The sequence below is a fragment of the Vulpes lagopus genome, chromosome 8, assembly GCF_018345385.1.
Source record: "Vulpes lagopus strain Blue_001 chromosome 8, ASM1834538v1, whole genome shotgun sequence".
NCBI classification, from domain to species: Eukaryota; Metazoa; Chordata; class Mammalia; order Carnivora; family Canidae; genus Vulpes; species Vulpes lagopus.
Window position 1 is genome coordinate 68,830,251 of NC_054831.1, and position 24,440 is coordinate 68,854,690.

Genomic DNA, 24,440 nt, shown 5'->3' on the forward strand with positions numbered 1-24,440 from the left:
ACTTTTGGAGTGGAAAGGAAAGACCACAAGCAAGAGTCAGGAAAGTAAGAAGTGTAAAAGCAGTAAAAAGAACTATAGTCATAAAAATCGGTCAAGGGGCTCACACAATAAAAGGATGTAGAGTATGACACTACATACCTAATAAAGTGTGGGGAGAGAGGAGTAAGGGATGGCTTCAAACATTAAGTGACCATCAACTTCATGCAGACTGCTCTATGCAGAACATGTTATATGCAAGCCGAATGGTAACCAGAAATCAAAAGTGAGTAATAAATATGCAAAAAATAAAGAGAAATGAATCCAAGTATATCACTAAAGAAAGCCAACCATAAAACAAGTAACAAAAATGGCAATAGATACATACCTTTCAATAATTACTTTGAATGTAAATGGACTAAACACTCCAATCAAAAGGCATAGGGTAACGAGATAGATAGAAAAATAAGACCCATCTACATGCTGCCTGCAAGGGATTCATTTCAGACCTAAAGACACCTGCAGATTGAAAAGTGAAGGGATGAGGAAGCATTTATCATGCAAAGGGATTTGAAAAGAAAGTTGGGGTAGCAATACTTATATGGGATAAAATAATTTTAAAACAGACGGTAACAAGAGATGAAGAAGGACACTATATACCCGTTAAGGGGACAATCCAACAAGAAGATTTAACAGTTGTAAATAGGTATATACCCAACATGGGAGTACCCAAATAGCTTTTATTTTAAAAAAAAGTTTTCAATATCCTTTAGCCCTTGAAGAGCATTTGACACTGTTGACCAACCCTCTGACTCAGAGCAGTCTCTTCCCCTCTCTTTCTTTTCTCTGATTTTTCCCTTAGTTCTCTGGTGACTCCTCCTTTGTAGCTCCTCAGAGGTCTTACTACACAGTTACCAAATGTAGTGGTTTTTTTTCCTTTTTTTCAATTTATATATTTTTCAATTAATTAACATATAGTGTATTTTTAGTTTCAGAGGTAGAGTTCAGTGATTCATCAGTCTTAGGTAATACCCACTGCTCATTATATCACATGCCCTCCTTAATGTTCATCACCCAGTTATCCCATCTCCCTTGCCCCTCCCCTCAGCAACTCACAGTTTGTTTTTTATGATCAAGAGTCTCTTATGGTTTGTCTCCCTCTCTGATTACATTTTGTTTTATTTTTTCCCTTGCTTCCCCTATGATCCTCTGTTTTGTTTCTTAAGTTCCACATATGAGTGAGATCATAGGATAATTATCTTTCTCTGGTTGACTTACTTTGCTTAGCATAATACTCTCTAGTTCGATCCACATCATTGCAAATGGCAAGATTTCATTTATTGATGACTGAGTAGTATTCCATTGTGTATAGATATGGTATATATATATCCATGGTATGTATGCCATATACATACACATATATACACTCATACACACTATATCTTCTTTATCCATTCATCTGTTGATGGACATTGGGGGAAGCACCCAAATGCTAAAAGCAGTTAGTAACAAACATTGAGTAAGTAATTGATAGTAATACAATAATACTTTAAGAAGCAAGAGAAATCTCAAACAACTGAACTGTATACTACAGCAACTAGAAAAGGAACAACAGACAAAACCCAAAAGCATAGAAGGAAGGGAATAATAAAATTAGAGAAGAAATAAATGAAGTAGAAACAAACAACAACAACAAAAAACCAAAAAACCCACAAGGGAACAGATCAATAAAACCAGGAGCTTGTTCTTTGAAAAGATCAACAAAATTGATGAACTTTTAGCCAGACTTAGGACAAACAAAAAAGGAAAGAGGACTGAAATAAACAAAATCAGAAATGAAAGAGGAGAAATAACAACCACACCACAGAAGTACAAAGAATTTTAATAGAATATTCTGAAAAATTACATGACAACAAATTGGACAACCTAGAAGAATTGGATAAATCTAGAAACATAACCTCCCAAAACGGAATCAGAAGAAATAGAAAATTTGAATAGACCAATTACCAGCAATGAAATTGAATCAGTAATCAAAAAACTTCCAATAAAAGTCCAGTACCAGATGGCTTCACAGGTGAATTCTACCTAACATTCCTCAAAAAGTTAAAAATAGGGGATCCCTGGGTGGCTCAGTGGTTTAGTACATGCCTTCAGCCCAGGGCGTGATCCTGGAGACCCAGGATGGAGTCTCACGTCAGGCTCCCGGCATGGAGCCTGCTTCTCCCTCTGCCTGTGTCTCTGCCTTTCTCTCTCTCTCTCTCTCATAAATAAATAAAATCTTTAAATAATCAACAAAACTAAAAGGCAACCTATGGAATGGGAGAAGATATTTACAAATGACATATTCAATAAAGGGTTAGTATCCAACATATATGAAGAATTGATCCAATTCAACACCCCCAAAATGAATAATCTAATTTAAAAATGGGCAGAACACATGGATAGATATTTCTTCAAAGGAGAGATCCAGATGGCCAACAGACACATGAAAAGATGCTCAACATCACTCATCCTGAGGGAAATGCAAATCAAAACTACAGAGATATCACCTCACACCTGTCAGAATGGCTAAAATCAAAACCACAAGAGGATGTAGAGAAAAAGGAATCCTCGTGCACTGTTAGTGGGAATCCAAACTGGTATAGCCACTGTGGAATGTAGTAAGGAAGTTCCTCAAAAAGTTAAAAATGGGGGATCCCTGGGTGGCTCAGCAGTTTAGGGCATGCCTTCGGCCCAGGGTGTGATCCTAGAGTCCCGGGATGGAGTCCCACGTCAGGCTCCCCGTGTGGAGCCTGCTTCTCCCTCAGCCTGTGTCTCTGCCTCTCTCTCTCTCTCTGTGTCTCTCATAAATAAATAAAATCTTTTAAAAATTAAAAATAGAACTACTATCCAGTAATCACAGTAAAGAATATGAAAACACTAATTCGAAAGGATATATTCAACCCTATGTTTATTGCAGTAGCATTTTAATAGCCAAATTATGGAAGCCAAGTCTCCATCAACTGAATTGATTAAGAAGTGATATATATATATAATACATACAGTGGAATATTATTCATCTACAAAGAATAATGAAATCTTGCCATTTGCAGCAACATGGATGGAGCTAGAGGATATAATGCTGAGTGAAATAAGTCAGAGAAAGACAAATATCATATAATTTCACTTACATGTGGAATTTAAGAAATGAAACAAAGGGGAAAAAAGACAACCCCCTACACAAACTCTTAACTATAGAGAACAAACTGATGATTACCAGAGGGGAGGTGGGCAGGGGGTGAAATAGGTGATGGAGATTAAGGAGTAAATTTATCATGAGGAGCACTAAATAATGTATAGAATTATTAAATCAGTACCTTTTCCACCCAAAATGAATATAACACTGTATGTTAACTATAGTGGTTTAAAAACTTAAGAAAAATTTGTGGCTCTCTAAAAAGCCTATTTTCTCAGCATCCCCCCCCCCTCCCACCACATATCAGTGTTTGTCCTCTTTTTACTGTTTTGTTTTTTTTTAAGTCTTTACTCATTCAGCACTTCATGTGGAGTCTAAGAACTTGGAGCCTGGGATTTCAGTCCCTGGTTTCTCTGCCTTTCTTAGAAAGATATCTGCAGGTTAATGTCAGTGGTTCCATAAGTTCTTGAAACTGTATCTGAAATTTTTTCCATGTTCTGGGGAAAAGATCCCTGACTTTCATCTGCTTCTGATGGAGTCTAGGACCCCCTGAATGGACTAAAATTTTTTTTCTAAGATTTTATTTATTTATTCATGAGACACACACACACACACACACACACACACACACACACAGAGGCAGAGACACAGGCAGAGGGAGATGCAGGCTCCCTGCAGGGAGCCAATGCGGGACTTGATCCCAGGACCCTGGGTCATGACCTGAGCCAAAGGTAGATAGATGCTCAACCACTGAGCCACCCAGGTGACCCGACTAAAATATTTCTAAGAACACATCCAGAACCACGGCTCTATTTGCTTTGGGGTTTGTTGCTCGTTTCATCTTCCCTGTAAGTGTGATTACCATTAGCTTAGGTGTGGCCCTAGCACACAAGTGTCCTCTCCTGTCATCTGGACTTTCTCAGTTGCGATTATGAATTGGCATTTCTGTGAGATCCTAGTGAACCTAAAGAGGGATTTCATAAGCAAGAGGTGAAGATGCCCTACCTTCTCTTTTTCTCCTGGCATCTCATTTCATTTGCATATAGCTGTACAAAGTTAAGAATGTTGAGCTGTCTGCCTTCTGCTTTTAAAATCGATTCTCCTCTTAAAGTTTTTCCCCAAGCACAGACCAATACACATATAATAAATTTGTGGAAAATCGAACCTGGATTTCAGTTTGAGGAATTACTGCTCTTCATATTCTCTCCCTCGCATTTTTAGAAATTGATAATCATTTGCTTCAGCATGATGCTCACATATTTGAGAGTCATACCAAGATGCTTAAATTTAAATTAAACATGATATGAAATGCTCCCTGTTCCTCTTTCTCTACTTCTTTATGTCACCCTTGAAAACCCCTTTGTGAAGCTCTGCAAACTTTTTGTAGGCAAATTTTATCTCAGCAGAAGATCTTTGAGCTTCAATAAGTAGTCTTAGATTCCCTAGGAACTGGCCTGGTAATTACTGCATTAGCTTTCATGAACTGTCTTCTTACTTAAAAGAACTGTATTCATTTGTGTAATCAATTATGGAAAACTAATAGGTACACAAAGCAACAGTGCTGAATTTTCATTTTGCTCTTCTTTTTTTCCCTTGCATAAATGCTCATGCTATTATTTGCTGTTATTTTGTTTTCGATTTTTTTTTTTTGATCCTCAAAAACCCTTTGATTTCTTTAAACGTCCCTGGGTTTCATGGATGTGAGTCTGAAACCAAAATGACTGAATATTACCAGTCACATATTTACTGAAAATTTAGTGGCAGAGAGCAGTGCTATTATGTAAATGTACACATTTATTTTAAGAGTCATGCAAATGAGATGCTTTTCAAATTACTTGTAAACAGGTATTTTGTGTCTGATTACTTTGTTACAGATAACTATCTAATGGTAGCAATTTTATTAAATTAGGAATTATCCCCTCGGGTTTGATTAGATTAAAATTTCTTGAAAGTTATTTTCTTTGTTTTTCTTGTGTGGGAGGCTCCAACGTTATAGCAGTAGATTTGTTGAGTTTTCTATAACATCAGCCAATGTGTTGCTTTCATTTTTATTCGAGTCCCTCAAAAAATGGAACAATGAACAAAATGAACTTACAGGTCTTATATCACATAGGTTAATATTTTCTTACTACATGACAATTACATGACTGAAACAGTGCCCTTTAATGATTTAGTTTTGTGGAAGGATATAGATTCTTCAGATAAATAGATGGATTAAGTTAACAGATGTTTTTCAGAAATCATAGCACTGAGTAACCAGACTTAGTTTAACCAACAAAGCTTCCAGCTAATTTCTGAAATATTTCCCCAAAAAGCAGTGCTTATGGTTTGATTTTAGTATGTCACGAGCTTTCACTCTTTTTTCATTTATTTTTTTTTCATTTACTGAACATTATTATATCCCAGGCATTTTGTTTTGTAGCACAGATTTCTCAGAGAGAAGCAGGAGGCTTCTCTATGAGGGGGTTCTTTTGATTATACAAAACCATGTTCGGTTTTCTGAGCCACTGTTCCCCTCCTCCTCATATCCCTTAAATGCGTACTGTTTATGATTCATATGGGATGACTGTGATGACAGCTCAAAGCAATACATATTTTATTTTTTTTAAATTTAAGAAGATGTGTGCACTTTATGATAGGTGTTTTGGGTCAGTTGTCAGATTGAAAAAGCTTCTTTTCCTCGTTTCCTCTGCATCGGGAACATTTTTCACCGTTAATATCCTGTCATATCATCTTCTATTTGTCATGCCATACAGCATGCCTGTGCATTTAGAGAAGCAACAAAAACCACACCGTGTCATTACGCCTGCCGTATTTAATAATAGAAGCGGGCTCTTGTACATTTAGAGAGTCATTCCTGTGTTAGTTTTCAGATATAAACTTTGCCGTAAAAAATTCACCAAACCCACATGAGATTCACTGATCTTCCAAATTTTACTTCAAAACTTATCTTTCAAGTTGTACTCGATAGTAACTGTATTGCTTTATGAACCCAGGTCAGATAAGCATCCTTTTAGGCTGCCCTGCCTTTCAAGCCCTCTGTTCCTTATTGCACTGCTTACACTGTCTTTGTTGGTTCCTTACATTGTTTAAACACTGGGATAATGAATGTGCCAGCGTGGAGATATTTCTCCAGTGTTCAACAGCACTCCTTTACTTCTCAGTTGCAGTCATCTTCGTGTCTTCTGCTTTGATAATCATATTCTTTTATATTTTATGTTACCTTGGTCTAGTTCCTATATTGTACTCTAATACACGGGATGATCTTTCATAAGCTTGAAAAAAAAATCAGTGCCCACATTAGCTGCTAATAAGAGAAAAACTCAGTCATCTCAGCTGCTGATTGAATTTCCTCTTTCTTTATTCTCTTCCTTAGCCTGAGACTCATATTGATCCCATATTGAACACTGGATCACATATCCTATCAGATTTTTCTGTGGCTGCCAGGTTATGCAGCAGCACTTTGAGAGGGTTGAGGTACAGCTAGGATGAACCTTCAGCAAAATGGCAAAGTATGCGAAGCGTTCATTCCTTTTACATTTCATGTATATTTCAAAATGTATTGATTGAGCCTCTGCTCTGTGTCAGGTACCTGGGCTTCCCCCGCCCCCACCTCTGTTTTCTGATAGCCTGTAAAGCTTCTTTGCTTCTCTCATCTCAGTGCAATGCCTCAGGGGTTCAGACACACTGTGCAGCATTAAGTTTCCGTGTTCCCAAATCGTTTCTTCCTTGTCCTTCCTCAAAACTCCAGTTTCTCTGTGCAAGATCTCCACTGAAACATCAAGTATTAATTCATGTTAAGCTGTGAATGATGAATGGGCGGGCTTTTCTGAACCCCATGCCTTCTATTCTTTGTATAACTGGGTTCATCAAGGACAACCACCAATGTCTGATTTTCTAATTCCAAATGTATTGCACCTTTCTCTTTCCAAATGTATTGCACCATTGCACCTTTCTCATTTTGTAAGAGAGCCAGGGATTTGAAGACAAAACTCGCCCATGTGATTAGTGTCAATTTGAACCAGGGGTAACTATCATACCTTTCAGTGTGACACCAGCTGGATAGTCACATGGACTAATAGCACATACCCTCTGGGCTTCTGGAATTTCTCCCAGTGCTCCGGGCAGCTAGTTCAATTACAGGATAGCTCTATTTTAATTCACATGTAGACATGTTGCTAAAAAGAAGTCCTGTCTGAAGCTCCTAATTCTTCTTATCTGCTGTGGCCAAAATGGAATGTTTTAATGCTTTTGGAAGCCATGTAAGTCACTGGAATTCTTAGATCATTGTATTTTTAATGATTCTTTTAGTTTGAAATGTACGTTCATTGTGAGCCAATTGATTCTAAAATCACAGTATTTTAGCCGGTCATCCCGATTTTGTTTTTCATTTCCCTTCTTACACAAAAACTTTTTCCTCCAAACCCTGGAAAGCATGGTCTGTACTCCCTCGGTCTCCCACCCACATCTTTAACAATGCTGTTTCCCTGTGGCCAGTAGTGACCCCACACTACTAAAGCCAGAAAGCATTTTCCATTCTCATTTTGCTTGACCTCTCACTTCTTACCAATATTCTGACAGTCTAGACCATTCCTTATTCCTTGGAAGGTCCTCCTACTTAATTTCTGTGCCATTCCATTTGTTCTCTCAACTCCTTCCTCCTTATCCCCCTACCAATCCACCCTCAAGTCCTGATTGGATTTTCGGAATCTCTCTTGAGACATAGTCCCTGCTGGCACACGGCAGGAGCCCTAGCACTGACTATGGCTGGGCATACACCATTGGCCTCATCGTTCCCTCCCCTGTGGATCGCTGCAGGGACCTGCACCCTGTCCATCATGCACCATGCTGGTGTCCTTTACCCCCACCCCCCACTCTTGACACAAGAGCCAGATAGATTTTTTTTTTTAATCGGGCTATGATCTGTGGTCACAACTTGCTTTTGCCACTCTCACCACTGCTCCTACCAAGCCCTGTGTTGCTGGGCCACTATGCACTCTTTCACCCTCACTGCACACCACATCCCTTGTGACTTTTTCTGTTCCATCTTGGTTCGTCTTTTACTGCCTCACATGTACCTTCATCCACAGTCTTTCCAGTGCCATCCCCCCTGCCTGTCCTCCTTCCTCTAGTTCATTTGTACTAATCTTTTAGATCCCCAACCAATTATCCCTTCTTCAAGAAGACCTTCCCTCAACAGCCTGATCAGGTCATTGCTGCTGTCTGCCCTATAATGCATTCTCCTTTGTAATACTGATGACAAGTATGAATTTCCATGGTTTGTGTGGTGTGATTACTTCATAGACCTGGCAAATCCATCATCCGTGTATTTTCTAAAGTGCGCAATAATGATCAGAAAATATTTTCATCAGGAAGACCCTAGAATCTTTCTCAATGGTTCTAAACATGGGTCAAGGCTCAGTACAGGAACTAGGGGTTGGAAAGCGTAGTCCAGTTTCTGAGCTCAGAAGCACCCGCTCAGCTTCAGGTTGGCTCCATGAATCTTATTATTGACCTTTCCTGTTTGTTCCGCAGGGCCTTTCATTTTATTTTAAATTTGGTCTCCCCCGTGAATGGCTGAGTTCCCACTAGAGTGTGTCTTCAAGGCACCTTTGGCAGGAAGCATTAGAGCAGTTTGTTATTTGTGGCATCATCACTATCACTTTTAGCTTAAGCCACTGCTCCCAGCCGGTCTCTTTATCAGTCAAACGGAGAAAATACCTTCCTCTGTGAGTTTTTATGAATATTCAATATGCAAAATACAGTCTGTTATATGGTAAAGTCTCAATACTTGATAGCTATTATTACTTTCAGTTTAATATCTTTCTAGCTTGTAATTACTATTCTACTAAAAATAGCTTAAACTCTTGTAAACTCTTGCCATTTGTAAGACACGTAACAAATCCAATGAGTAGTGGTAAAGCTGGAATACTTTCAGTTCCAGTCCTCTGCCTAGGGAGACATGTAAACATTTTTAAGCCTCAGTTTTGCTCTTGTGATGCATTTCATGTGGATTATCCCATGCGTTTGATAAGGACCAGCATTTCCTATTTAGTTTATTCTATTTGAACTTTCTTTGATCTTTTCATGATGGAAAATAGGTCACACAGAGCAGAAAATATTAAGCTTCAGCTTTCTAGGTTATAAACTCCCTGTGCATTATTTACAGCGGAAAAGGACTTGCTTTTGTATGATTAGTCTATGGCTTGTCTCCCTCTCTTTGGTAACGTGGTAACATCTCTGATGTCTAACCAGGAATGACTCGGAGTTGCCTGAGAATTAGCCTGATGATAGGCAGAGCAAAGAGTTACACGTTCTCCCCTTCCTCCAGAGTATCTCCCCCCTCCCCCCCACCACCATTGACAATGGGTATGGGCAACAAGCTCAGGGTGGGACTGGATGATTCTTATCTGTTGGGTGAAGCCTGAGGGCAGAGATGAAAAGTTCAGGATGTGGAGAAAAGCCCCTCCAAAAGCAAGAGAGTAAATGTACAGTTCCCCAAGACCAGGCAGAAACAGAAGCTGGGTTTGGGGCTGAAGCCAAAAAGGCAGAAGATAATGGATTCCACAGTGAGCCGTAAGTGCCATCCTGGAAGGGTGCCTGAGATGCGGGTTGGCCTTCCATGGCTTTCCAGGAGCACTTAGGGCCCATTTGTGTGTCTGAATCAGAGTCATTATAGGACTGGGAGCTGAGCCTGCCTCTTAGCTCTCCTTCTACCTGTGCAGGACAGAGACTCCGATCCTTAGCCCAGAAGGAGCCCTTTGTGATACACGTGCATTGCTTTTCATTGAATCACACAATGAGGATTTGGCTTTGGAAATTCAAGACTAAGAAACGATGAGACCTTTTAGGAAAGAAAGTGGTGTAAACAAAACATACTGAGAGCACTTCCCTTAGGAAGTGCTTCATAGATAGCATGTCAGCACGTTTACACATAAGGCTGATTCTCATTATGATGATAAAACTTGGTTTTCACAGGGCTGGGTATTAATTCAGGCTCTTACATATGTTGCCAGACAGTATCAGAAAAAGAAAAAAAAAAGGTTTCTTACCTTCCCTTTTTCTCCCTTTTAAAATATCTGACCAAGTAGAAGTCAACAAAGGTTTGGTATAAATGACTTCTTTACATTCTCCTCATGCATGGAACCATAAAGGCAGTGACCTGGATTTTTTTTTTTTTTTTGGTCTGCAAAATAAAATATATTCAGAATTCTTAACATTCATCTTAACAGTTGATTTTATATTTTTAGAACCTGTGTTTTCCACGCTTATGTAATTCACAATTGACTTTAAACCTGATAATTTAAAAAAGGCAGGGGCCAGTCATGTGACGAGAGGACTAGCAGGGGCCTTGAAAGGTCAGTCAAGTCACAGCTTTGCCCTCCTTCAGAAGGGCATCAGAAGCCAGCCAGCTGCTCGAAAAGCTCTCCTGTTTTCACAGACCTCACAAACCTGCTTTCTCACCAGCTGACTTCTAGATTCCTTCTACCAGTTCTCCTGCTGCAATGTGACCCCATCTTCCCTGAATGAGCCTCAGGATGAATGAAAATAATAAAAGGTCGCCACTTTATTATAGAAAGGCTGGTGCCGGCCCGTGGACCCCTGACAGGGAAAGCACCACCGCTCTCCCAGGGTCAGAAACCTGTGTATTCCTCTTGATGTCCTGTCCTTTAGTCCTCTCTTCCAATCAATCACCAGACTGGAGCAGTCTCACATGCGAAGCGTGTTTCAGGCTGATCTGCTTTCCTCTGTTCCGCATCACCACCCTGGTCTGGTTCCTTATATGGGTCCACTTGCCTAAGTGGACACATATGGCTATAAATGGCTTCAGCATCCAGCCATTGAATCAAATGCTAGTCTAGGTGTTGCTGCAAGGGTACTTCATAGGTATGCTTAACATCTACCGTCAGTTGACTTCAAGTAAAGGAGATTACCCTCAATCATGTGAGCAGGCCTTGTTCCATCAGTTGATAACCTGAAGAGCAGAAAACCGGTTTCCCGGAAAAGAAGAAATTCTACTTCAAAACTCTAGTAGCCACTCTAGCCTGAATTACCAGCCTGGGTCTTTCCCTACAGATTATACTCTTGCCAGCTCCAGCAATTTTGTGGGCCAATTTCCTAAAATAAACTTCTTTAAATAGATAGGTGGGCCAATTCCTTAAAATAAACTTCTTTAGATAGATAGATACGTATGTAGGTAGGCAGGTAGATACATGGATAGATAGACTGGTGATTCTGTTTCTCTGGAGAGCCCTAACTGATAGAGCTACTCTAATTATTTTTTAACTACCATCTATTTATCTCTTAACTGGTGTTCTGGTTACTTGTTGTGGCATAATCAACTGCTCCATAACTTGTGATGGCTGGAAACAATGACTTGATAGTTTCACAGAACCATGGGCTGACTGGGCTCAGCTGGGGAGCTCTCAATCAAGGGCCATACGCTCACTGTCCAGAAGTGGCTGGAGCTGGAGTCATCTGAGATGGCTCACTCCCACAGCTGGGGCTTGATTCGGGCCTTCGTAAGCATTCAGCTAGGCCAGCTGTCTCTGCCGCCTTCAGAGGAGTCCCTACATGTGACTCGAGCTTCTTACAACATGATGACTGGATCCCCTCAGGAAGCGTTCAGGGAGTGAACATTCCATGAGACCCAGGCAGAAGCCACAAGACTGTTTAGGACCTAGCTTCAGAAATCCCAGAATGCCATGTCTGTGACATTCTCTCAGTTAGAGTCAGAAGGCCAACCCAGATTCAAGGGGAGGAGTTTAGATTCACCTTCTTGACTTGAGGAGCAACATGTCTATATGGTACAAGGATGAACCAAGGACAGCCATCTTTGGAGACTATTTACAGCCCTGGCCACTGCCATATCCTCCCACCTGATCCCACCACCTTTGTCCAGACCCCCAGTCTGTCTTCCTCAAGGACGCTGAAAATGCTTATGTCACTGCCTTATATAGTAAGGCCTTTGGTGACTTACCCTTTCCCATAGAAGACAGCCCAATAGTTCGCCTTTGCTTATTTATAAGACTTTTCATGATATAGTTCTGCAGTGTTCCCCACCTAGTACCCTGTCTCCCAAGGCAGATGGGATTTTTTCAGGATTTTTGCACGTTCCCTGCTGTCTCTCCTTCAGGCTCTCACACTCCCTGTTTTGATGGGTCACTGTGTCCTGGTCGTTTGTCCTAGCCTTTAGTGTGGCTGTGTCTTCCCCTCTGCTTTTTTTGTTTTTGTTTTTTTCTCTCTGTTTCACATTAATGTGTCTCTTTTATTTTTATTTACTCATTAGAGAGAGAGGGTGCAAGTTGGGGGAGGATAGGGTAGGAGAGAGGGAAAGAGAGAAAGAACGAGAGTGAGCCTTAAGCAGACTCCCCACCCAATGTGGAGCCCAATGTGAGGCTTGATCCCACAACCTGAGCTCATGATCAGAGCCAAAGTCAAGAGTCAAACACTTAATGGACTGTGCCACCAGGGCTCCCTGTATGTTTCATTTAATTTTCTTGATTTCTTTATAGTTTTGGTCTGTGCTTTCTCTCTTGCCTTTCTCCTTTCCTCTACAGCGACCCATCATATAAAAACTGAAGATTAAAAAATATTTTCTGAATTAATTAGTGTTCTATTCTTCAGAAAGTTAGAAGCTTATAAATACAAGGCTCCTCCAGTCCTTTGCTCCTGCCACCTCCTGCTGTTTTTCTTCCCATGTGGGTCAGCGATGCTTAATGCAGAAGAGATTCCCAGTGTTTGATGGGTTTTCTCTTCTTCAACATAGTTAACAAACTGTTGTCACCTTTATTGCTTTGCTAGGAAGCCTTATTCCCTTCCTGCTTTTGTTCTAAACTCTACCGTCCCAGGGTATAAGACAAGGGAAGGGACAGAGTCTCCTTCATTCCTCGACATGCTCCCAGGGCCTAGCATGGTGCTGGGAACACAGGATGCTCTTGGCAAATTTTTATGAAATGAAGGAATGCCACTAGGGAACGTTAAGAGTTCAGGAGGACCTAGAAGATACCATGTCATACAACCACTGTCTTTTTTTAAGAAATGATTTCTAACTCCATGGAGTTGTAAGTTTATTTTCTTTCAGTGCTTTTAACTGTTTGGGTTCAACTCCCCAGAGAGAAATGTCTTTCTAGGAACTGACTTTCTTTCCAGTATTTGGAGTTGGATGGGTTTAAATCTTTAGCCTCCCAGTTACTAGCTGTGTGATTCCTTTGTGGAATTAATTTTTCTGAGGTTGTTTCCTCAATTATAAAATGAAAATAAGAATCTCTACTTCAAAAGAATATTATGAGGATTAAATGTAATGTGTAAAACGTATTTGCTGTGTTACCGGCATAAGGGCAGCCATATAACAAGCAGTAGAATAGAGAGCCAGAAATAAAACTCACATATATGGCCAATTGATTTTTGAGAGGGGTGCCAAGACCATTCAACGGGGAAAGGACAATTCTGTTCAAAAAAATGATGCAGAACAAACTGAATTCCCATGTGCGTAGAAAAAAAGTTGGACCCCTTCCTCACATCATATACAAAAATTAACACACAGTAAACCAAAGACCTAAACTTAAGGACAAAACCATAAAATTCTTAGATGAAAATAGGAGAAAATCTTCATGATATTGAATTTGCCGTGATTTCTTGTGAAACCACTATCTTATCTCCTGGCCACCTTGGTCAGTGCCTCACCCATTAAGTAGATCTCACATCTTCCCCCCACCCCACCCCTACCCTTTGCACTCTAAAATCTTTTGCTTAGGGGAGGCCCTTTTAACTTTTAGTTAAACAAACTCTAGTCATAGGCCCCCAGGCACCCCCAGTTGGCCTTCCGCTCTAGCCTCCTGCCACTGCCAACCATCCTCCCAAGCACATTTACTTTTATTCATTCACTGAACACGTATTTGCCCTGTGTTCCCTGTGTGCCAGGCACTGTACTACACCTTCATACCATCTTCCCCTCTCCCCCAGTCAGCTGCAGTACCCTTCCTTGCCTCATGTATCATAACCTCATCTATGTCAACCTGTATGATATTGAAATGATACCAAAATGCCAGTTATGTTTTATGTCTGCCTCTCCTAATGTAAGTAAGGTCCCAGGGAGCAGGGCCTGTCATGCTTTATTCATATTTGTACTTAATGATTTGTAAGTTATAATCCTCATGACCATCACCTGATGAGTGCCTAGTGAATATGTGCTGAACTGTTCTGTGCATGGGTCCTAACTCTGGATCGTACACTTGAACGGATTAAATCTGATTCCCTTTGAGTCCATATAATATTTTCAGGCAGCTCCTAAGTCCCTCCCATATATGCCCTTCTGCAATCTGGACATTGTTTGCTTTTCACCTGTCATGAATTTCAGCTCCTCCATCAGCAGAGCCACTCCCTCCAGACAGGCCCTGCCTTCTCAGTGTGCCTTTGAAAGCAAAGTTGACACAACACACCTAGGCACACTGAGTGTACTTTGAGCATCACAAGTAGAGTGAGTCTCTCTCCTTTTTTTCTAGCCACTGTTCTTGTAATTATGTTGTTTACATCATATTTGAATTTCAGAAAGCTATTACACACTGCTGTTCTCTCAAGTTAGTTTAAAACCTGCAAATCTTAGGGGCACATGGGTAACTCAGTCGGTTAAGCATCTGACTCTTGGTTTTGGCTCAGGTCATGATCTCAGGGTCCTTAGAGAGAGCCCTTTCCCGGGTTCTGTGCTGAGTGGGAAGTCTGCTTCTCTCTCTCTCTCTCTCTCTCTCTCTCTCCCCCTCTCTCTCCTTTTCTTTCCCTCTCTCTCTCTCTCCCCTCCTCCTCCTCTCTCTGCCCCTCCCCCTGCTCCCACTCTCTCTCTCTAAAATAAGTAAAGTTTATATAGTATATATATATATATATATATATATATATATATATAACCTGTAAATCTTAGTCATTCCTCAAAGGCCTCTGACTAAGGATGACTTATTTGCAACCTTTCATACCAAATTATTCTTTCTCTCCCACCTTCCACATGCCCCCACACCACAGTGCTGCACACGCAGGCCGCACACAAACATCCAGACACACAGAGCCCTATGCAGCCACAAGGGCATGACAATGTGTGTGGAGACTGGGCTGGGATGTCACATCATGTGGCATCAGCAGCTACGTGATATAGAGGCCATTTGAACCCGTAGTGCTCTCTTACGTTTTTTAAATGTGCTTCCAATTATGGACTTGAGGATTCTAGAAAAAAATCTATTGGGTAGTAAAATGTGGTTCAAACACATACATATTGGGGATCCCTGGGTGGCTCAGCGGTTTGGCGCCTGCCTTTGGCCCAGGGCGCGATCCTGGAGTCCCGGGATCGAGTCCCGGGATCGAGTCCCGTGTCGGGCTCCCGGAATGGAGCTTGCTTCTCCCTCCTCCTTTGCCTCTCTCTCTGTCTCTCTCTCTCTCTCTATGTCTATCATAAATAAATAAATAAATAAATAAATAAATAAATAAATAAATAAATAATATTAAAAAAAACAAACACACACATATTACTTATTTAATGTCCCCCAATTCCTTTGTAGGGAGCATTGCACATGATGGCACTTTGTGGGCCATGGCCTGAGGGCGAGCTCTATAGTAAGGGTTTGAACTTTAGGTTTGAATCTTAACTTTACCGCTTACTGTTTTACAGTTTGTGGAGGAAGAGAAAGGATTTTCACTCCACTCTTTGAGTTCTTGGCTGAGACCCCCATAATAAATGAGAGATGAATAAGAAAAAACAAATTTATTGACATGGAGACCCTATGGGGAACTCCCAGGGAAAGATGAGTATCTCCCTCCCCACCCCCAACCAGGTGACTTAGAATTCAGGCCCAGATCCCATCCTAATGGGTAAGGGTTGGAGGGAGGTAGAGCTCATAAGAGAGAGTAAATGACTTGTAGGAAAGAGGAGAGCTCATAGAAGACTGGGAGGTGTGACCTTTGAGGACAGAGTCTGTCTGAATGTACTGTTGACTTCTAGTTCCCTCTTCTGTGATAAGAATCCACCTTCCCTCGTTGGTGGAACTGTCCAGCAGGGGATTTATGACAGCTGAGCTCCTTCAGGCAGATAAGGGGAGTTCAAAGAAAACTTCCTGCATTTGCTGTTTATCAAGGGCCTGCTGCTCAAAATAATCAATGTACCAAAGCAGCCTATTTGGGGGTAGGTGCATAACCTGCTCCCCTTCGAGTGCATCTTTGTAAGCCTATTTATTTTCTTCCTTTCTAGATCATCAGTACCAGTAAGATAGAGATGATGTTTGTTTTATTCACCAGTGTGTAGACCATGCATCTCAGTAACTAGCTAGATGCTACATGAATATGAATGAATGTGTGCTGTGTGACCTCCTAACTTTTATAAGCCTGGGTTGTCCTCGACTGTAAAATGAATCAACTCTCCCTATTTTGTAGGGTTCTTGTAGGGCTTACTGGGATAATATCTGTGGAACATTTAGCATTTAGTGAGAATGCACTAAAAAGCTTCATATGGTTATTAGTGGTCAATCAGTGAATTTATATAATGTAGTAGAGTAGGAACAGAAGAAAGTTCAAGAAAAGGGACATCCATAGGAAAAGAGGAATTCGTTGTATCACTTGACCCAAGCATGTTATGGTTGTGGCAAAGGAAAAGAAATGTGACTGAGAACCTATCAGGATGGTAATAAGTCTCTGGGAGTTGTATGGGCTTTCAGGTTTTACAACTCCTTTTCTGCAGACCCTCATGAGAATCTTAGAGCATGGATCTCAGAAAGAGGTAGCTCTTGATTAAACCCTAGAAAGTGCTTGTTCCTTCTGTCTCATCCTGCCTGTACCACATCTCATTAATGAGTTTTGGAGATTTGGATGAACAGAAGAGCTGCCTGTGAGCTCTTCCCTGGGACAGTTAGGTTGTTAGCATTCGGTATGGACTCTGGAGCCTGAGGCACTAATTAACATTTCATGGGAATCCAGGAAGCATCCCATTCAAAACTGAAGACCTAAAACTGAACAGGAAAAAACAAAACAGAAAAATAAATAAAATAAACCAGGGAGACACTGAGTACCTGCAGCATAAAAGAAAAAGGAATTTCTGCGATTTTAATATAAATCCCTTTCTCCGAAGTATATCTGCTGGACCAACTGTGATACAAAGGTGATTTGTGCATTTTCAGATACCGTCTTCATAGGTGAAGGCTAAACATGGTAAGCTCGATGCTTTCAGGACAAACCTGCTTCTTGAGAGTTAAGCACTTTTGAAGTGCTTAACTTATAAATTCATTTCAGTTCTGGAACTCCGTGCAGTACACAAGGTCTCTGTTCTTTACTAGGCACAGAGAGGAGTCTTGCTTTTGGAAACTGAAAACTGGATTTTGTGGAGGAAGTTGCTGAAGGTATGATGCAGCAAGCATCAGATCATCATCAAGCTGGGGGTTTCTTTTCCCTAAACACTGGGGTGTGTTGGCTGGACCATTTTAATCTTGATCTTGTGGGGGACCCTGTGTCATGTAAACCATGAGCCTTGAATGTCTCAGCTCTATATAGGGTTTGAAGCACTTATATGTAAATTTTTTTCCACCTTTGTGTTGTGCCTGGGCAAGTTTTCAGTGAGGCACTATCAGAATTATTTTGGGAAGCCCTGTGTTATGGTGGTGCCCTTACAGAAAGCATCCTGAAGCAAGAAGCTCAAGTGAGAATACGACCCCCCAGTTACAACACACTGTAGTGTAAATTGCAGAGAATTGAATGTCAAAAGACATAGATTGGAGTCATTTATCACCTGGGTGCCTTGGTCAAGCCACTTCACCTCTCTTGACTCCAGTTTTCTCATCTCTGAAATGGGAGTAATCTTCTGGCTCTCTGTTGTCATGGGAATCAGGTGACATAACGGGTGTGAAAATTCTCTGGGAAGAGTGTGGTGCTTTACAAGTTTATGATTTGTGCATGCTGGCCTGGTTGGACATTTCCTATTGTGGAACGTGGAACGACATGACACATGACAGACAATGTAGGTGTCATGGTCAGAGCGTGTTTTCTAGTGTCTTAGTTTTGGCTGTTATCACAAAGTACAATGGCTGGGTGGCTAATAAGCAGCAGACATTTATTTCTCCTGGTTCTAGAGGCTGGAAATCTGAGATCAGGGTGCCAGGCCACTTGAGTTCTGGTGAGGGGTCTCTTCCTGGTTGCAGACTGAGAGCCTTCTTATTGTCCTCATGTGGCCAAGAGCAGAGGGGGGGGAATGTAGGTTCTCTGAGGACCCTTAAAAAGAGTACTCATCCATCACAAGGACTCCATCCTTATGACCTCACTTAACCCTGATCACTTCCCAAAAGCCCCACCTCCTAACACCATCACAGGGGGATAGGACGTCTACACTGGAGTTTTGAGAGAATACAAATGCTTAGTCCATGATATTCTGCTCACCGTCCACCAGAATTCATATCTTTCTCATTTGCAAGATGAATCCATTCCATCCCAACAGCCCCCAAATTCTTAACTGGTTCCAGCATCACCTTCCAAGTTCAAAGTCTCATCTAAATATCCTCTAAATCTAAATACCTGTATCAGATAATGGGTGAACTTGAGGTAGCAAAATTCCTGAGGTAGAGGAAGCAAAATTCCTCTCAGCTGTGAACCGGGAAACCAGACAAGTCATGTGCTTCCAGAATACCCTGCTGGGACCAGCACAGGATAGACATTCTCATTCCAAAATGGAGAACCAGGAAAGGAGGAATGACCCGTCCCAAGCAAGTACAGAATTTAGCAAGACAAACGTCTTAAACTCTCAGGCTCACTGGGGCGGGAGGTGAGGTCCTGTTCCCGGACTATGCAGGCAGGGATCCAGTTCCCAGACGGCCCCACCCCCACAGCTTTGAGCAGAGGCCATCTGACCTGTCGAAAACAGGTCTCCCCTTCTTGAAATCAAGGATGCATTCCCGATAGCTTGAATAATTTTTGGGGTCATCCTTCCCTTATCTTGAAGTATAGTGTGTGTTCGCAGCCAAATAGCAGTGCGGTCCCATCCTGTAAAATCTCAACCCAGCAGCCTTTCTTTGCTCCTTGCTGTCTCCTTCCTCTGGTAGGAGGTAGTTTTCCTGCTGGGTGGCTGATTAAGTCTGTGGTTCACACCCACACTAATCTCCTTATCAAACAGATGCTTGGCCATACTCTTAGTGTTCTCTCCTGAACATACTTTCTCAGGTTTTTTTTTTTTTTTTCAATGTGGATAGGCTGAGATTTTCCAGATCTTTTGACTGGAAGTCCTGCTTTTGACTATAATTCCATCTTCAAGTCATCTCTTCTTGCATTTTATGATAAGCAGTCAGGAGGAACTAAGCTGCTCCTTCAATATTTTGTTTAGGAATCGCCTCAGTTCAATATCCAGTTCCAGCACGTACCTTCCACAAAACACTAGAGCTCAAACACAATTCAAAGCCAACTTCTTTGCCACTTTAAAAGAAGGGTCGCCTTTTCTCCGTTGTCCTTTCATAATTACATCTCCCTCATTTCCATCCGAGTCCTCATCAGAATGGCCTTTATGTAATGTCGATATGTCTATCTGCTCAGGATCGCTTAGCTATTCTCTGATGGAAGCTTTTTCTATAGCTCTCCTCTTTTCTTCCAGAGCTCTTAACAGAATTGCCTCTAAAATTCTGTTCATGGAAATCTAAGCCTTTTCTAGCATGTGCTCTAAAATTCTTCTCATTATCCAGTTCCTAAGCCATTTGTGTATTTTTAGGTATTCTCAGCAGCACTCCCCATCCTTTCTCAGTACCAGTATCTGTATCGAGGTTTTCTAGAGACACAGAATCAGTAGGATATATCTTGATACATGGGAAGAGATTTATTTTGAAGGATTGGCTCACACAGTTGTTATGGAGGCTAAGAAGTCCCATTGTCTCCCATCTGCAAGCTGGAGATCCAGGAAAGCTGGTGGTGTAGTTCCAGTCCAAACCTGAGCCCTGAGAACCAGAGAAACCAATGGTGTAAGTTCCAGTCTGAGTTGCATGGCCCCAAAACTGGGGGAAAGGGTGCAGGGGTGTAAGAAGTTCTCTGAAGATCTGAGAACCAGGAGCATGATGACTCACAACAAGAGAAGTTGGGGGCAGCCCTGGTGGCTCAGCGGTTCAGTGCCGCCTTCGGCCTGGGGTGTGATCCTGGAGACCTGGGATCGAGTCCCACGTCGGGCTCCCTGCGTGGAGCCTGCTTCTTCCTCTGACTGTGTCTGCTGCACTCTCTTTCTCTCTGTGTTTCTCATTAATAAATAAATTTAAAAAAAATAACAAGAGAAGTTGGATTTCCCAGCTCAAGCAGAGAGCAGATTGGCCTTCCATCTTTTATTGTACTTAGACCATCAACAGATTGGATGATGCCCACCTGCACTGGGCAGGACAGTCTTCTTTACTCAGTCCAGTCATTCAAACACTCATCTCTTCTGGACACATGCTCACAGATCCAGAAGTAGCTATCTTGGCATTGACTTGGCCCAAATCCACCCATAACATTATACATCACATACCAATAGTGTCCTTTTTATTTTTAATGTTTCCTGCTCTTTTATATAACAAGGGGAAATATGCTATGTGCCCATTATTGTGAACATAACTAGTTGATTTTAGAGTCCCCAAAGATCAGAAGCGACTGTGTTTGGGGATGATGGAAATGAGATAGCAGAGATAAAATTCCATTTTCTTCTATGTGTCATAAGTACCTCAGCTTTATACTGACACTGGCTGTTACAGGGGTCTCTACCACATGGATGAGCTGGGAAGTGATAACATAACTTTATAATTCTGCTACTGAATATAAAGCCTTAAAAAGTCCCATAGGCCAGTAAAGACAAACTTCAGAAGTGAAATTTTGCATAACTATTCTGATATTTTTCCTGGGAGGTTATAATGAGTGATAAGGTGTTTCACATTGATTTTTGATAGTGATTTTTTTAATATGAGTGCAAGGGCAATGTCTAAACAGCTTCTGACACATCCATACAGTGGAATACTAGTCCAGCAGTGAAAAAAGAGCAAACTACTGGTAACACCCAGCAACACAGATGAATTGTAAGAGCACTTATACTGAAAAGCATACATTCTATATGATTCTGTTTATATAGATTCTAGAACAGGCAAAACTAATCTTTGATTAAACTCATCAGAAAAGTGCTCGTCTGGAGGTGGGGAGGGCTGGAGACTGGCTGGGGGGGATATAGGGGATTCTCTGGGGGGGTTGGCAATATTCTGTATTTTTTCAGGAGTTTGTGCACATTTTTACAAGGTCGTGCACATTTTGCAAAATTTCTCAAATGTGCTTATGATTTTATTTTATGTAAATTTCCCCCAAAATAGAAACAAATGACGATCTACATATTAAGGTTTTTAGGACTGAAGTGTACTGATATCTGTATTGACTTTGTTTTTTGTTTTTGTTTTTGTTTTGTATTGACTTTGCATTGTAATCACCACCACAACAAAAATGCATGGATGGATGCACAATAAAGGCAAATGTAAAAAAAGTTCACTGAAGAATCTAGCTGGTAGTTGTTCAAGTGCTCTTCCAATTCTTCACATTTTTCTATAGGTTGGAAAATGTTATAAGGATGTTATAGTGTTAAGGATGAAATTTCAGAAAAAGATTTTAATATAAGAAAAACATGAGAGACACAGCAGTTAGTGTTTGTTGGTGATGTAATATTCTTAAGCACTGAATATCTTTAGAGAAATCAAGCTACTTGTCAAAGGTAAATGAGAATTTATTCCATTACCTTTGCTCAAAATGTTGCATAAAAGAGATATTTAAAATGATAAACACATAAGGATTTCTGAATTCGCAGTATGCCACATGAGTTGTTGAGATCAAATTTATTATTAAAAACCACTTAGTGTACTGTTTTTGCCTACACGTCATTTCATTTTCAATTTTTCCTTTTGTTAATCTCCACAAACTATCTTTAAGACATGGTAGGCTCTGAAATCCAAAGAGGGATAATAAGCAGGTGATAGAATTCAGTTAAGAAGAATGTACTTACTTACGTATTTATTTATTATTTATTTAAAGATTTCACTCATTTATTCATGAGAGACCCACCCCACACACACACACACACAGAGAGAGAGAGAGAGAGAGAGAGAGGCAGAGACACAGGCAGAGGGAGAAGAAGGCTCTGTGCAGGGAGCCCGACGTGGGACTCGATCCCGGTTCTCCAGGATCACTCCCTGGACTGAAGGCGGTGCTAAACCGCTGAACCATGGAGGCTGCCCAGAATGTACTATTTTAATGATAATAAATTAACTGATAAGGATTGTTGAAAATATTGATTTTAGGGTACAAATGATATCACAGCACTGGCTTCTCATACCCTGAGGATTATTGAAATTTGGGAAGACTGGAATATAATTCAAAATGACTGTGACAGATTAGAGCACTGTATTTTTTCAAAAGGACAAAATTCAACAGGAACTTGTACAAAAGTATACCCGCCAGGACCAAAAGCAATAAATGGGGAAGGACCAGTTATGAATCTAGGATGTCAGCAACGATAGTGTCAGTTCTGTTCACTGAATATTCACTGTCCTTTGTGCTATGGTTGAACCCAGCTTTGATACATATTTTTTAAAGATTTTGTTTAAATTCTAGTTAGTTAACATATAGCGTAATATTAGTTTTGGTAGTAGAATTTTGTGATTCAACACTTACATACAACATCCAGTGCTCATCACAAGTGTCCTCCTTAATACCCATCACCCATTTAACCTCCCCCTCTTCCAGCAAACCTCTGTCCTCTATAGTTAAGAGTCTATTTGATATGTATTTTAACATGGAGAAGTAAGTACAGGTTTAAAGAGCAATAAGATGACTATAGTAATGGAAGACTGGTCCTAGGAGGAAAATCTGAGAAGAGGAACTTCTCTAAATGCTTTTAGATTGAAAGCTTCAAGTTCTGCGTGATTATTTGATTATTACCATTTCAATTACATGAAGTGTTTTTATGGAGAGATTCTATGAAAAACTATAATAAGGGAAATGGATTCAAGTGAAGAGATAGGTGAGTTGTGCAAATGGAAGGGTCTCTTGACTTCAAGGTTGATTAAACGCTGGAATAATTATCAGTGATGCTGTGGAATCTGCATACCTGGAGAATTATGTAAACAAAATATAAATTCTGAGTGGATCTAGATTAACCTGCCAGAGGTCAGGGGCAAGCCCTGATGATCCCTGGAAGGACCTAACTGGGTCTATGTTCTATTAATAATGTTTCACTCCACAGTAAGAGTTTTTAAAAATAACCTGATACTAAATTACATTCTTTCTATAAGGAATGGCAACTTTAAATTCCCTTGGCTTAGAAATTCCCCATGTTAATTTACAGTAGTGTGACTATGGATAGCAATACTATATTGTATACTTGAAATTTGCTAAAGGGATAAATATTAATTATATCACCACTAAAGAAAATAAAATAGTGATAATTATGTAAAGTAATGGATATGTCAATTAGCTTGATTGTGGTGGTGATTACTCCTTAATATATAAACATAGCAAAACATGAAGTGGTACACCTTAAATATAAATAATTTGCACTCGCGAATTGTATCAGTAAAGCTAGAAACAAATCACTGTGTTGAATGATTCTTCTTTTCATTGGACTTGTCTCCTAGTAAATGACTACATGTTGCTTTGGTGACAATTTGTACACTGTCCTTAATTTAGTTTCTGTACTTTATAATTATTATAAAATAATTATGTTATATCCTGTCATTTTTCTCTTTAATGTTACAACATTATCATTAGGAGGACATTTTTATACGTGAACCATTATGTTCATGAGTGTTTTCTGTTGGTGAGAGGGTCCTTAACCTGAGCGTAAGCATCTTTCCCATTCCCTGCTCTTTGATGCTGCTAGGTTATCATTCAACTGTCCAGGCCAGTTAGGGTGGAAAGAGATAGAAATGCCATCTATGTGAATGATTTCTCTTCTTTCTGAAAGCCAATATGGCAAAATCCTCTTGCATTTTACATTGTAGCCTCTATTTCTGGTTTCTTAATCTCGTCCCATAGTTCACTTTTTTCTTATCCTTCGCAGAGCAAAACTTGCTTCCTGTTGTGATGCTGCTCAAAACTTCATTGTTTCTCAGAATAACACTCCAGCTGGGACCAACATGAGTTATGAGGTGGAAAGCAAAAACGAAATCCTAATTAGAGAGAACATTTTTAATATGTTTCCAGTGGTGAGTAAAGATTTGTTGTGGTTTATTTGTGTCACCATTCCAGGTGACTTTTCTCCCATGTTAAGCTGTAACTTATACTAATGGAGGAG

The 24,440-nt window shown here is 40.5% G+C and overlaps 1 protein-coding gene across 6 annotated transcripts in view; it reads left to right on the forward strand.

Annotated features, from left to right (window-relative positions):
* The window catches only part of ST8SIA6 (ST8 alpha-N-acetyl-neuraminide alpha-2,8-sialyltransferase 6), a 221,314-nt gene that overhangs the window by 187,001 nt on the left and 9,873 nt on the right, over positions 1-24,440 (forward strand). For all 6 annotated transcript variants that reach the window (XM_041764896.1, XM_041764898.1, XM_041764900.1 and 3 more), the window contains one exon: positions 24,207-24,351. In XM_041764896.1, coding sequence (XP_041620830.1) covers positions 24,207-24,351 — 145 coding nt within the window. The remainder of the gene's footprint in view (positions 1-24,206; positions 24,352-24,440) is intronic.